Below are 16,018 nucleotides of genomic sequence, written 5' to 3'. Positions count from 1 at the left end.
TATCCCCAAGTCTAATAACTTTTGGTAGAATGTTGGAAGAACATTATACCAAGGGCTAATAGGGAGCTTTTGTTCTCCTCCCAATAGTGGGGTTATTTAGAATGCTCTCCAAGGCCAAGATTGGAGATGCTCTCCAAGTACCAACATTAACTATAACATTTAATGTATATTATATAATATAATGCATATATTATATGTAATGTGATATTAATATATATAATGTGATATAATCATATACAATATAATATGTAACAGCAACAGGACCATGACTGTTTGGATTGCAGTTGTAGCACAAATAACTCCTCTCAACCTTATTTCTTAATTATAAGAGGCCTAAAAATAATTCTTACTTTACTAAAATAGTCTGCATAAAGTATTTAGTCGAGCACACTTATTGAGTGCATAAGAATTGTTAAATAGCATATTCAATAGATCCACTGGGTTCAACACCTCTACTTGAATGGGAAGCAGGGTGTGGTGGCACATACCTATAATCTCAGCACTTAGGGAGGCAGAGGTAGGTGGCTCTCTGCGAGTTCAAGGCCAGCCTGGTAAGGCTGCCCTGTCTGGAGTAGATCCAGGAAGATCCAGAAGGGAGAATGTTCCTGTAAATAGAAAGAGCCAGCCTATAAAATTCAAGTTGTGCATTTAGGGCCTTCCCTGAAGATCCAGTTTTTTAGAGTCCACATCTCAACAGACTCTAAAGGGCCCTAGTCTACTCATCACATATCTCCTTCTAGTCCCTTTCTGTAGCTTAGCGGATTTCACTTAGATTTATACAAATACAAATGGCACCTACACTTTTACAACAAAGCACCTCGCTGTCAGCAGGAAACAATAGCTACCATGTTATGCTAACACATATTGATATATGACAATTTCATATGGCATTATGAACTTCAAAGAGAAGGGTCTAAAATACCAAAGTTCACATTTTTTTTTCTAGTGACTTGAAATTTGAAATAAATCAGACTATGTGTCCATTTTGTTGCACTCAGATATCAGTTAGTCTTCTTGACCTAGAAAAGTGGGCACAAAAATAATATCGGAATGAATATTTGTGACATTTCTGTCCTCAATAGAATATGAGAGAAATGAAGTTGAAGTTTTGGGACCTATATTGTGCAAATATTGAGAAAGGGTTTTATTTACTCCATGTATCCATCCTCAAAGCCAGAATGGCCAGAAAACAGTCTGCTATCTGGTCATCTGAGAGAAAGAAGCTAGGGCATATGTATTTGACTTACATGATCTTTCAAGTTGTGTCTCTTTGTTTATTCAGCAATATGTATCTAAAAACGTCATCTCCAGTGAGCACGTTGTTGAAAGAGAAGTGGAGACATCCTTTTCCACCAGTCATTACACTTCCACAGCTCATCACTCCACAACTGTCACCCAGACTCCTAGTCACAGGTATGAGGGGAAAATGTTTCAGAGGGAAACATTTTCCTAAGAATAAATACCTTTGTTCCTTGCCTTTTTGTACCAATTCCTAACAAGCAGCCAAGAAGACAGTTAAAAGCAGTATAATGTACTGACTTTGAACACTGATAGATTTTGGATATTAACTGTTTTTACATTGTAAGCCTAATAAGCCTAAGGTTTCCATTAAAAACAATAGAAAGTGGTTAATGATAATTACCTTGTAGGTTTGCTATTCCTCAGTGCAGAAATTGCATTGATTTGTGCTCAGCTACCCACTGAATTGCTACTCGCTGTGGGGGAAAAACATCTGTCTAAATTCCGTGTGATACTTAGAAATTTGTTTCTAAAGCATAGACCGCCCTAGGAAATGCTCCCTGGAAATGGCTGCGTAGCTGACCACTCAGTTCTTAGATGCTCTGGTGATGTCAGGCTGGCTGCGCTCACTCTACCACGTACAGCCATAGACTTCCAGACATAAAACACACAGCTTTGCCTTTGGTTAGCCCAAGACACTCAAGCACAGTGAGCCCACATTAGTACTTGCTACACAGTGGCATTATATGAATATTTATGGATTGAATGAACAAATGATAAACTATGTGTTTCCAAATCCAATCTGAATCAAGATTCTTTTTACAGTAAAGATTTTTACATCAATTCTGGGCTACTGATGTATCAATGACTTGAAATACTTGCTAGATTCACTTTTGTTCTTTGCCATTTTTGCATATAAATAAGCCAATCTATCTCACTGCCTCTTACATTTCCCCTCTACACAGCTGGAGTAATGGGCACACAGAAAGCATCATTTCAGAAAGCCACTCCGTGATCATGATGTCATCAGTAGAAAACAGTAGGCACAGCAGCCCAGCTGGGGGCCCACGAGGACGTCTTCATGGCCTGGGAGGCCCTCGAGAGTGTAACAGCTTCCTCAGGCATGCCAGAGAAACCCCTGACTCCTACCGAGACTCTCCTCATAGTGAAAGGTAAAACCTAAGTGCAAAGCTATCGTGAAGGAGACACTCACTCAGTGAGAGAATCCCATGAGCACCTGCAGTCTCACCTAAAGAAATGCATCCTTACATAAGGGGTGTCATGCTCCTAGTTGATGAAGCCATCCTCTTATTTGGCTAATCTCTTCTTCAACCATCATCCCAGTGGCTGAAAGGCAACCAACTCCTAAAGAGCGGGAGTAATATGATGTGCAAGGTACAACTGACTTGGAGTTCTCAGACCTGACCATAAGTTCAGACTCACTGGGGTCTTACTTTCTTCAGGTGTAACATTTTAAGGACCCTCATCTAATTCCGATCAGCCAGTTGTCCATCGTCTACCTCAATGGTTGATCTGCCCTTGTGTTCTCAGGCACTAGTAGACCTACCTCTCGCCTCAGTTAAATCAAGTCAAGGGCTCTGTCATTGCTAATGGTCATGAGGAAACGCCACTTTATGTTCCACCGCCTTTGCATCCCTTTTATGAAAACCCAACAAGTGATGGATAAATAAAGGTCTTGTGTGATGAGCTTGCCAGATCTTATAGGTGAATGTCACAGCAGATATGCCTCCAATATTACCATGTATTCCAGAATGTTTGTATTTCCTTTTGGGGGGAAATCAAGTTTGTGTTGGAGAAGTAATGATAAAGGCAAAGTAAAGACTAGAAAAAAGCAAGCTGGAAGAAGGACTAAAAGGGAATATTGAACTCTTTATCCATTTCCACCTGTACTAAAACAAAGCCATGGCCAGCTGACTTTTTAGCCCATCTGCAAGCCTTTACCTGTTGATTTTCCAATCCAGTTTATTTATTTTTTTCATTGTTATCTCAGTCTAGTCTCTTTCCATTGACTAATGGGTCAATATAGTGCCAAATCCTTAAGTATTTTTGCAGTTACACGGATGGATATAATTCCAAAGAACTTTTCAATTATGGACCTGAATGTACAGCAAAGAACCCATTGGGGGCTTTACCCTTGTTCCCAAAGCAGCTTCAGAACAGGATAGAATTTTTGAAGTTACTATGCTCTTTATAACACATCTGTGGAAGAGTATAGTCTAAAAATGGCTTAGAGGATCAAACTCATGTAATTATATTTTTTTCCTATTAAAGTCATCCCCTTTAAAACATGCAGAGACAGTAGGGTGAAGTTTCTCTTCATTATCATGGCTTGTCTTTGAAGGTTCAGTCTGCTAAAGCAGGCATCCAGGTATCACCTACATACTACCTAGAATTATAAAACAGTCTTGAACTGAAAGAGCATGGGGTGTGGGGGGGTGGGGGTGGCATAAATCACTTGTATGTGTTGGATGAACTGTGCTTAGTATTTCTCAGTGTGTCTAATTTAGATACCCTCAAAAGGTATCTCCAGACTTGAGCCCCAAATGTTTCAAATTCTGAGACACTTTTTCCCAGTTTAAACCAGGTGGGTCTCACTTGTATAGCACCATAAATCATGGGAAAGTGGGAGAATGAATAGACTTCCTCCTCCCTATATCCTGTGTCATCACAGGTCACATCAAATTAGACTGTGAATGTCAGTGTCAGAAAGAGTCATTCAGTGCTGTGTGCTGCTAGCACCATTATCAAAAGCTGAGGAATCTGACTCAGACTCAGCCCAGAGGAAAGGCCTTCCTGATCTAGGGAAGGCACAGTGCTGCAAAACGGGCACCCAGTGTCTGGACTGTAATGGTGGCATTTTCCAACATAGCATGGCATGAGCTACCCTTGTACAGCCAACCCTTGTGTATGCCCAGAAGCTCACTAGGTACTTGTGAGGATCTTTGCAAGTATTCCTGAAAGAAAGCCAAAAGATAATAAAGTGTTGGGGTTTGGATGAGAGACAGATGGGAGATTGGAGTCAGTGTACACTGTGGTGACATGAAACCAAATTGTGGTTCCTCTCAGGCTTGCCTTTGGATGTACTGCACCCTGAAATGGACGGTTGCAAGTTGAATGTTGGCTAGTAGCATTTCATGAAAATTTCAATTTAAAAGCACACAAATGTATTACACTGTTGTCAGGAATAAATCTTTAAGTTGCTATGCTTTTTTTTTTCATAAGACATAACCTTATAGCTGAGCTAAGGAGAAACAAGGCTTACAGATCCAAATGCATGCAGATCCAGCTGTCAGCAACTCATCTTAGATCCTCTTCCATTCCCCATTTGGGCTTCATTCTCTAAGACCCCTTGGCCTTTAGGAAGGTATAGTATTTAAGAATACTTCTTTCCCTTCTAAGTCCCCAAGCCTTGGTCTTTATAAACTGAGAGGTTCTTGGGAGCCCTCTTTTCTTGGCTCACGTGCTTTTGTGTACATTCATGATGAGACAGAAACTCTCAAAAGCTTTAATGAGCTAGATGATTTAGCCAATCTTTGCATGATTCCTCTAAGGAAACTCTTGGCTTTATAATGATAGGATCCAAGGGTGACGAACTCCTTAGTGTAAAACTTAAGTATTCAATGATGACTATTCTCTGACTATATCCCGTAGTGAACTCTGTCCCCCACCCTTCCCTGATCCATGCCCTCTTAATTCCACCACACTCATGTGGGGTATTCTGTGCTCATACAGGTATGTATCAGCCATGACCACCCCGGCTCGTATGTCACCTGTAGATTTCCACACGCCAAGCTCCCCTAAATCGCCCCCTTCGGAAATGTCTCCACCTGTGTCCAGCATGACGGTGTCCATGCCCTCCATGGCAGTCAGCCCATTTGTGGAAGAAGAGAGGCCTCTGCTTCTTGTGACGCCACCAAGGCTACGGGAGAAGAAGTATGATCACCACCCCCAGCAACTCAACTCCTTTCATCACAACCCTGCACATCAGAGTACCAGCCTCCCCCCTAGCCCATTGAGGATAGTGGAGGATGAGGAGTATGAAACGACCCAGGAGTATGAGCCAGTTCAAGAGCCTCTTAAGAAACTCACCAACAGCCGGCGGCCCAAAAGAACCAAGCCCAATGGCCACATTGCCAATAGATTGGAAATGGACAGCAACACAAGTTCTGTGAGCACTAACTCAGAGAGTGAAACAGAAGATGAAAGAGTCGGTGAAGACACACCTTTCCTGGGCATACAGAACCCCCTGGCAGCCAGTCTTGAGGCAGCCCCTGCCTTCCGTCTGGCTGATAGCAGGACTAACCCAGCAGGCCGCTTCTCCACACAGGAAGAATTACAGGCCAGGCTGTCTAGTGTAATTGCAAACCAAGACCCTATTGCTGTATAAAACCTAAATAAACACATAGATTCACCTGTAAAACTTTATTTTATATAATAAAGTATTTCACCTTAAATTAAACAATTTATTTTATTTTAGCAGTTCTGCAAATAGAAAACAGGAAGAAAAAAACTTTTATAAATTAAATATATGTATGTAAAAATGTGTTATGTGCCATATGTAGCAATTTTTTACAATATTTCAAAAAAACGAGAAAGATATCAATGGTGCCTTTATGTTATGTTATGTCGAGAGCAAGTTTTATACAGTTACAGTGATTGCATTTTCACAGTATTTCAGCAAAACCTCCCACATATTCAGTTTTTGCTGGCTTCTTGTGCATTGCATTCTGATGTTGACTGGATGTATGATTTGCAAGGCTAGCAGCTGTCCCTCTCTTTGCTTCCAGTACCCCCCCAACCAGTACTGTCTTGAAATGGCACATCCATCCAAATACTCTTCTACTCTGTATGAAGTTTTCTTTGCTTTCCCAATATGAAATGAGTTCTCTCTACTCTGTCAGCCAAAGGTTTGCTTCATTGGGCTCTGAGATAATAGTAGACCCAACAGCATGCTACTATTACATATACCAGGAAACTGCGCTAAGTAATGTTAAATATTAGGAAGAAAGTAATACTGTGATTTTTAAAACAAACTATATTATTAATCAGAAGACAGCTTGCTCTTGCTAAAAGGAGCTACCATTGACTTTAGTTTTAACTTTTTAATTATTGTTGTTCTTGACAAAGAGTAACAGCTTCGAGTACAGCTTAGAGAATGGGTTTTGGCTTGCTATCAGGATAAATCTATCAACTTAGAAAAGACTCAGTTTTCCTTTCTCTTCACGGGGAATGATCCAACAGCTCATCTGTTGACCAATCAACCACAGCTGCTAAAGGTGCAATCGTTTCTTACGTATTTCTTTTAACTGACTGGTTGTGCCCTCTTCTTGGCTCCAGAAGAGGGACTTTGTGTCATGAAGCCTCAGCCCCAAGAGTACACTCCATCGTCTGTCCTAACCACTTATAGAGTACAATGTGCCTGTGGTGCATAGCGGTGACTGGCCATTGCAGGAAAATGTTCCCCTGGTAGAATGTTTAGAAGAAGTGAGTGTGTAGAAGTCACAAGGGGAAAGCAGCTGTCTTACCCAGTTGACATCTTCATGTTTGGTTGACCCCTCCTTTCTTCCCTTTATGTTTCTCTTGTGTGCAACATGGCCTTGACTGAGTCATAACTATGCATGAATATTTTTTTTTTTTGCCAGGAATGGCCAATGTGCATGTGATTTGTGATTAATAAGAACTTTCCCCGGTGATGCCTCACTAGGGATTGTCAAAAGCGTTGAGAAGATTGCACCTTTTCTTGCAGAAGTGACCCCCCCCAACCTGTGGACTGATCTCTCTCCATCAACAGCCTGTCTCTTCCATTCCTCCTCTCTAAGTAATTTTTCCCATACTGTCTCAGAAGCAGAACTAAGATTGCTTTAAATTTTATATGTGCCCTTGTGATTGTAAAGTCAGTGAACGCATAAAGATTTAATATTTGAACAACTGCTAATACAGGGAGGGGGAAACAAAGCGTGGGGGAGGAGGAATAACCCCTCAGCACCCTTTGTATTCCCTGCCTGTTATCTGTCAATCAGGACTGGAACTTTCTGAGTTTCTAAGTAGGAATTACACAGCAAAATGGAAAACAGTTGCACAGGGGATTGACCGTGCCAGTGGCAATTATTGATTCTTGTTCTCAGTTGAACAGAATCTGTTTCCTTTACCACATCTTTGTTCTAAGTCAAGGGAAGTAATAACACTGGACTGGGTCTTAGAGGAAGACTGCAGGCTGGCCACACGTCAGCTGTTCTTCCTCCATGTTTTAAGAGGCCCTTGAAGTCACTATTTGATGTCTCATGTTTCTTGCCGTTGTTCTCAGGACAGTTTCTCTGTGCTCAGACTGTTGTCCCCATTTGCGTTTGAGCCCACGTAGAGGAGTGCCTGCTGGTGAAAAGCCTTGCACTGCCTTCCCAGTGCTACAGACGGTGGTCAGCTCACCATGGGGGAAAAAAGCCACCAAGCTTCTTTAAGTTGCTTAACATTGACTTTGAAGGCTTTGACTCGCCTCTCATTCAATAACAACATTTCCCTATTGTTATTTTAAAACCCTAAAAATTCAGTTCCAGATTTGTTCATCACCAGGGTATTAAGAAATTCCCTTCAGGAAAAGACTACCCTGATAAGAGCAATTAAGAAAAAAAAAAAAAAAAAAAAAAGCAGCATTTTGCTGGCATGAGAAGCTCTATAAATTTTCAAATTGCAAATATATATGATTGTTTTTCTTCTGTGCTTTATCTGGCAACCCATACTTTGTCATATTGGTTGAGAAAGCCTTTTTCCCCTGACAAGAAAGCTTCATTGAGAAGAGTCACTTGGCTGCTCAGGGCAACCTGTTGTAGCCTCTAGATTTATGTTTCTAGGGACGCTCTACAATGCTTCACTGCCGGGCCTCTCTCTCAACCATCCTGTTTATAAATCTGGGCAGAGCTGTAGCAATGGGATGCACACCTGTGGTCCTGGCACATGGGAAGATGCCGTGCATTTTAAGGGAGTACAAACTACTCAGAATTTAATAACAACTGTGTTTCCTGGGTCTGAAATCAAAACTACCACGAGTTACACAGCGGGGTATAATTGACACCAAACTCCGTTTGTACTTACTCAAGATTTGTTTTCTGTCCTGCTTTCCCATCCTTTCATCCTCCTACCCTCAAGAGTGCCTGGTGGACAGCCTTCTGCTTTCACAAAATGGTCCTCCGTGTAAGAGAGAATGTATCTCAAGCAGCAATATGCCATCTCTTTCCTGTTTCTGTGTGACTGTCAATATAGGTAGAGTCTATCCAGGGTAACTTTCTCTGTATCTATTTCTCTTTTGGCCTGAGGTTGATGATATATGGCTCCAAGTAGTGATAAGGAAGATCTGGCCTTCCCTTTTAGTCCTGGCTGCATTCCAGCAGCTGCAGAGATTTCCATCCACTAAAATCCCTGAAACACTATGGAGGAATGCAGACAAAAGGAAATGGCCACACATCACCATTTCTATTATATATTCTTTTGTAAATACACATTGTATAGTACTTGGATGTTTCCTTAAGTCATTTACTGTCTTTATGAGTTAATGTTAGTTTTTACTCTCTAAACTTACTGTATAACATTGTAAATAACATAATGTCCTTTATTATTTATATTTAAGCATCTAACATAGAGAATTGTTTTCATATAAGTTTAAAACAAATGTTTAAAATATATGTTTTTTTCCTTTACTTTAAAATTATGTACCTTTTCTTTTTCCATTTTTAAAGAATAATTTATTGTTCAGGAGAAAGAATATATATGTAATTGAAACTATTTGAAGAATGCACATTTGAAGGCCATGAGGTACTGATAACTAAAGAATTTATTATCTCAAATATTAAGCAATAAGTAATTGTGATTTATTTAAAGTTTTGTTCATTTTCCAAGAAAGTCATACTGCAATAAAAAATGCTACTCTGTGGAGACGTGGGCGTGCTGCTCGGCAGACTACCACAGGAGTCTGTTAGAGCAGCACTTTTCATCTTGCCATGACAGCTATGCTATCTAGGACTGTGCTTCATGGACCCCATGAACATCTTGTTTGTGTTGCTTTTGCCACATTGCCCATCCCTGAGTCGCCTTCCTCCTGACTCTGTTTACCACCTCACTCCTTGCTGTAGGAATCACATATGCAATAGGAGGCTCCATTCCATAGCCACCAAACTTCTATTCACAAAGACAGCAGAGGGAAACACTGCATAACTTTCTGGATCCTGATGGTTGATACATTCTGCAGTGACACCAAGACACTTACTTAGATTAGTGGCAATGACTATGTGCCAATCCTATGCAATCATAAAAGGGGAAGAAGAAAAAAACTATCATGTTTCAAATGGTTCAATGGCCACAGTAGCTTCAAAGACATCTATGCTGAACTCCCCTACAATGTCTTTAAATTTATTTCCCTTCATGCACACCATTGTATAAGAAGGCTAAGGAGCAATGATTTTATGCTCCTCACTCTACCGATAATACAAATCAAACTGATGCCCAAAGTACTGCTCAGGGAGGGGCCTATGCACGAAATATTCCTCACATTCTAAGACTCATCATAGAATGACGATAGTGCTTTTTTTATTAAAATTAACCTTATGAAGCCATATTTTAACAAATAGATATTTTGTGTGTAATTTTTATATATCTTGAGCATTCTACTCATTATCTCAGACAGATGGAGAGCATTTAAAGAATGTGTAATAAGTTTTCATGCTTTGGAGTTTGAGAATAACCTGAGATTTTTTCCATCAAAGTTCACCTTCACATGTAGACACAATTCTCAGTAACTCACAATAGTGCCATTTAACATCATTTCCAAGCAGTCTAGATGTTCAGGAGACTTAAGAAATTCTGAAGCCACAGAGCGAATGAATCTTCCCACTCGTCACTCAGCTGAAAGGCCAAGCATCATGTCAGAAGGTGAAGAACATGGGACTGTCTCCTCAGTTTATACCGTAGATTTGCCCACCCCATACTAAAAGCTGTCAACAACAATGTCAGTAAGTTAGCTTCAGAAGAGTATTGAAGAAAGGTAGTGTAGAAAAATGTAAAATAACTTTTAGTCAAATAAGAGTGTAGATCATTACTATTATTCTCTTGGGTGTTTGACTCTTGGGTGAGAAATATAGGCCAGGTCTGCAAACTAGGAAGACATCTGTTTTTCCCAACCAGTCTGCAGAAAATTTCTCTTCTCTGCTCCAGTGATGAATCATCAAAGGACTTAATGTCAGGAATTGACTTGGGAATAAGTCAAGCTGGGCTGCAATCTAAACACTTAAGATACTAAAAGGAATGGAGCATCAGTTGATCTTAACATCATGTTGCTCTCTCTCTCTCTCTCTTTCTCTGGATACTTTTCCCAAAACTGGTACATTAAAAAACAATTTTCAGAGACTATTACTTCAAAAGATTAATTTGGTAGAAACAGGGAGCTTTGTACCTGTGAAGGGAAAACGTTTCTGTTGGATTAGGAAGCTGAGTATTGTACAGTGGAAGGAGTTGTTCAAGAGGGAAGTACACGCTCTGGACACCTGCAGGACTTACTGACATCCTCATCCTGCAGCTTCTGCCCCTCTCTGGTTAGTTATTGGTTTTCTTAAACTGTGCTTGAACTTAAAAGCATATCTACAATAGCTAAAGGATTTTGTTACTATAAAATATCATGACCTTTTTATAAAAAGAATGGGAGAGAGTGGAATGACAGTTCAACCCAGCCTTTTCTAAACTTCCTCTTTCAAATGGACTTACAGGAACAGAAATTTATGGTGGAAAAGATAACTCTGCCTATTAACCAATGTTCCAAAAAGGCTAAAAAAAATTAACCATCTTTAATGCCTTATGTATAAATCTACTCACATGTAAAGAGTCAAAAGACTAGATAATATTTTACACAGTTTATGACTAAAAATACCCTGCATGTTTTTTATTTGCTTCATGCCAGGAAAAAAAAATGGTGACGATTTAGGCCAAGAGAAGTTAGAACTCATTCTCAAAGTAATGTATCTACTGAGTTAGAGAATGTTGTTAAGACCCTTTCAGTTCCTCCCCTGGCACTGGCCTACATTCAGTGAGCAGATCTGTTAACATAATGTGAGTTATATCAAAATCAGCTGTTATTTTGGAGAAATGAGCCTTCCTGCCTTTGGTTTTCAGAAAATCTGGAACCCTGTTTGCTTCATAGAACAACTCCATACCTGGTCCTTAACCTCAGCTTTCTAAGAAAATGCAAGTATAGCCATGGAAATGAACTTGCAATTTTGATGTGTAGGTGGCAAATTCTAATAAAAGAAGAGGGCTTTGTGGTAAGAATAATGTCCCTAAGACTAAAACTTTATGAACTTGGGCAGGTTTCTCCTGTTGCCCTCCTTACTAATGGGACTGTGGTTCTGTGAGGTTTAACTGGAAACTAGAAAGGAAACTAGAAAATGTCTATTTCTTAGTCGGCATTCATATGGCTTCCTTTACTCCTACTCCAGATCCTTAAGTTTGGAGATTTAAGTTTCTCTGTTCCAAATCAAGTAGACTATATTGCATGAGCTGACCAGATAAACCATTTCACCAATCCCATGTCAATGTATGTTGAGGCGCAGCATCACCAACTAACACTTAACGGAACAGTTTTAGAAACTAAAATCTTAGTGTATTTTATAACTAGTTGACTTCTTGTGTAATAATATGAAATCATAGACATGTTATTCCATGTCTGTTCATTAATTTTTAACAGATTATGAGCATCTCTGGATATAAGTTCACGGAAAATCAATGAAACATGGCTCATTGTGCTACCTTCAAACTCCAAGTTCTCCAGGGTGACAAAACTAGAACAATCAAAAACTTCTCTTAACCCCACAGAACAACTGATCTATATTCACCCATCAGCCTTAATTTGAATGGATAATGTTCACAGGTAGACTATTTCTTTGAAACAGTATTATCCTAGCCAAGGTCACCAGGGTGACAAAACTAGGGAAATAAAGTCTCAGATTAAAACCAAACTCACATGTCTTTGTGGCTGCCCATGCCCACCCCATTAAATGTCCAACCATTCCTTAAGTTTCAACTTATTCTTTACTCCATGCTTAAAGTGAGAATCTTTTCTCGTTTATATGATCCAATTCATAATAGATAGACTTAAGCTATTTGAATTCAGTCTTTAACAACTTGGTCCTGCAAAAGTTGATTTATGCTCATGATATCCATCATCACACTTGCAAATAAGCGTTGTTAATATCAGTGGAGTCTGACATAATTGTTCATGTGTATTCTTCTCTTTAAGTGAAACTTTTTTTATTGAGAACAATTATGAACTCTAGTATATCACCAAAAAAAAAAAAAAAACAATGCAAAGAAATATTTTCTTGTTTTTAAAGAAGAATCTTTTAGGTAGACACTTCGTGCCTCTATTCACTAGCATCATGAATTGAGCAGACATTGGTTGTCACTGACTTTCCTTCTAAAGTGAGAGTCTCCTAAGCTCTCTAGATCTCTGCCAGGTAATCTCTGCCGGGAAATTTCCACTGCTGTGGCTGTCCAGATTCCCGTGGTCCCTTAGAGTGGAGCCTGAAGTAAGCTTTTTATCCTTTTCTTGAAAGAGGCTTCATTGGGACAGCCATTTTTAGCTAGTAAGGTATCCAACAACTTAGGTCCCAACCTCTCTCCTCCACAGAGGCTGAGGAGGAGAGTTAGCCCTGCACGTGACAGTTCATGTCTCTGTTCACCACACCCACCCCTCTGGTTGTGAGCTGTTGCTTCTTACTCACACAGGAATCCCTGCACAGCCCCAGCTCCCCTCCCCCATACTCTCCCCAGTATCTCCCTTGACTGACTGCAAAACACAAACACGCTGCTTATGTTGCTTGATCATCACAGATGGTACACACATATCAAAATCCCATGCTGTTCCTCATAAAGATGTTCACGTAGTATGTGTCCACTGAAAACTCAAGTCATAAAACTATACAACCTTCATACCTTGATCAAAATAGAGAGAAGTTTGAATTTAAAGAGGATTCAAGGTAACATTCTTGTACTAAGACACCTTCTGCAGTAGGCCCTTGGGAAAGTTTTAGGCCTGGTGGTGTTACTAGGGCACAGACTCACACATGAAAGGATAATAGCTCCACCAGTCAATAAGGAGAGCACTCTGCAAGGATTTGGGTGTCTAAACAGAATTAGGAGTGAGGGGATCGCTTTCTTCCTGTGAAGGCGTTGACACGGAGATTCAGGGTTTCGCTCAGGTTAAAACATCATCAGTTATAATCAAAGAAACAACAGCTGTCGGGAAATATCCCCACACTTGTTAGTAGAGGCACTTGACATCCACAGACTAGAAACCACACTAGAACATTATTGTATGTCTTCTTCATATCCAATGGGTGACAGATCCAATGTCGTCAAGTCATTCCATCTTCTCCATAACTTTGCTTCTTCCTTCATTTCTTGCTCTCATCTTCTGCCACAGGATCTCCAGCACCCTGACTGGCCTGCTTCATCTGCTCCCCTGGGCCATCTTTCATGTTCTGATGGTGAATCCTAAGTCCCACAACTTAGCAGGCTAGACTGCTGGTTAAACCATGGCTCCCCATGGACTAAACTCCTCAGCCTGAACTAAGAGACCCTTCACAGTCTGATTTTATAAGATGGCTCTAGCTTGTCTCCCGCCATCATTGTTCATTCCAATCTTGTGAGTTTTCTGTTTCCGAAGCACACCTCACTGATGTTGTCAAATTTCAGTCATTGGCATACCAACTTCACATGATTGCCATGTGCCTCTTCTTGTATTATTATTTGCATATTGTTTTTGATTGACTGCATTTTAACTAAAATAAAGTCATTTCAAATAAAACTTTGTATGGATGCCGTGAATAGAAAGCTGCAATCAATCAATTGTCATAATTACAGTAAATTGTGAGAATAAATATAATAAAGCCAAAACATTATCTAGTGCCAGCAAGATGCCGTTATCTGTGAAAGTCTCAGAACACAATGGCCTGTCCTCTGCTAAAAGGACAGAGTAGCAGGCAGTAGAGAGGGAAGATATATTCAGGAAGCATGGGAGAATTTAGTCCTTTAGTTTGTTAGGACAGAGAAGGAATTGAGGAGGAAGCTCCTGTTTTTATTAAGTCTTGTTTAGTGCTCAGTGCTAGGTCAGTGTAGATACTTTTAGTGATCCCTACATCTTAGGAAGCAGGACACCTGCCCCTGAGCAGACTGTTCATTTTTCTGGCATTCCCGTCTTCATTTAGCCTCATCATAAACATTTTTTTCTTATGGATAAAATGAGCCTCCATGTTTGGAAATCATCTCATGATGAATTTCTGTCTTTTCCTGGGGGGGGGGTTGATGTTGTTTTTTTCTCTCTCTCTCTTTCTTACTCCCTCATGGCATGCTGTTCATTCTTCAACAGTGTTTTCTACATACCTCACACTTTTAATCACCTGGAATCCCCCCTGCAAAAGACTGCATCTTTTGAGCACACGGGCAATGGTCCTAAGCGTGCATATTAACTGCCTAGCATAGTGCTTGGGGCATGATAGACATTGAATGTCAAAAGAATAAATCATCAGTGGCCAGAACAGAAGCTACTTACACAGATTTAAGACTATGTGAAAAATCCATATAATTTAAAGCATTTTAAAAGCCAAAATAAAAAAAAAAAGAGGAGCATATGGTTTCCTTTTTCTTTTCCTTTCTTTTCTTTTTTCTTTTTGATTTTTGAAGACAGGGTTTCTCTGTGTAGCCCTGGCTGTCCTGGACTCCCTTTGTAGACCAGGCTGGTCTCAAACTCCTAGAAATACACCTACCTCTGCCTCCCTGAATGTTGGTATCACAGGCATGAGCCACCATGCCCAGCCTTACAGGTTATTTTTAAAAGGTGAATAATTAGTATTAAGCCTCCTAAATTGTAGTAAAAAGAGAACAAACAAAACACATCAAGCCCAAAATGTAAAGCCAAAGTCTGAAGAATGGAAGTTCCTGGTGCACAATGGATTTTGTAGGGAATTCATAGACATTACACATAGCTTTTGTACTCAGTCTGGCTTTGTTTCCACTGGTCCTACCTTAAAATTAACCTTTCAACTCCATTCACCATTCTTCTCTCCCACTTCATTTTTAAGAGCCTTCCTCACATACACACACACACAAAATTCTTGACGTGGTTCACTAGATCAGTCTGGTAAAGCAGATATCTACATCCACTATTGAATTTATACCAACCCAAAGTCTCCAATCTTTTGGAAACCTCCACAGAAAACCTTGCCTACTACATGCTCTCAATGATATTTTCAAATGCGCTAGCTGATTAAAGCATGAAGCCAACATCCTATATAAATAAATGGAAAGTATAACTTAATTCAGAACTTGCAAGAGTTCTAGGCTGGGTAATTCCATTTCACAGGTAGAAAATATAAGACTAGTTGTAAGGACATACAAGAAACTCCATTGTTACTGAATAAACCTCTGTTTCCAGTAGTTTCTTTAGCCTAGAAGTTCAGTTTTCTTTATCGATTAAAATAGTCATCTGTCAATTTGTCTACTTAAAAGTAAAACCTTTTGCTGTATGTTTATCCCATTGATTCTAAGGATGCCCCCATAACTTTAGTAATCCAGAGACTGAAGGAGTAAAATTATTTAAACTTCACCAGCGAATGAACAAACCCAAACAATAGGGCTGCCTGTGACAGGCTGGAGATATTCACACAGCTTTAAACTTCAAAATTTGTATTGGAAAGGACAGTACCTTTTGAACGTATCATTTCAT

At 39.9% G+C, this 16,018-nt stretch overlaps 1 protein-coding gene across 15 annotated transcripts in view; it reads left to right on the top strand.

Moving 5' to 3' along the window:
* The window catches only part of Nrg1 (neuregulin 1), a 1,043,775-nt gene extending 1,029,674 nt beyond the window's left edge, over positions 1 to 14,101 (top strand). For 11 of the 15 annotated variants that reach the window (XM_060381586.1, XM_060381585.1, XM_060381587.1 and 8 more), the window contains 3 exons: positions 1,283 to 1,413; positions 2,205 to 2,411; positions 4,993 to 14,101. In XM_060381586.1, the coding sequence (XP_060237569.1) occupies positions 1,283 to 1,413; positions 2,205 to 2,411; positions 4,993 to 5,647 (993 nt within the window). In that variant the 3' untranslated portion in view covers positions 5,648 to 14,101. Of the gene's footprint in view, positions 1 to 1,282; positions 1,414 to 2,204; positions 2,416 to 4,482; positions 4,625 to 4,992 lie in introns of those variants that run through there. The other 4 variants (XM_060381590.1, XM_060381589.1, XM_060381588.1 and 1 more) reach the window with 2 other exon arrangements.
* The last annotated feature ends 1,917 nt before the right edge of the window (positions 14,102 to 16,018 follow it).

This window comes from Meriones unguiculatus, chromosome 4, assembly GCF_030254825.1.
Source record: "Meriones unguiculatus strain TT.TT164.6M chromosome 4, Bangor_MerUng_6.1, whole genome shotgun sequence".
NCBI lineage: Eukaryota > Metazoa > Chordata > Mammalia > Rodentia > Muridae > Meriones > Meriones unguiculatus.
The sequence above is the reverse complement of the archived record's forward strand: the minus strand, read 5'-3'. Positions and strand labels throughout refer to the sequence as shown.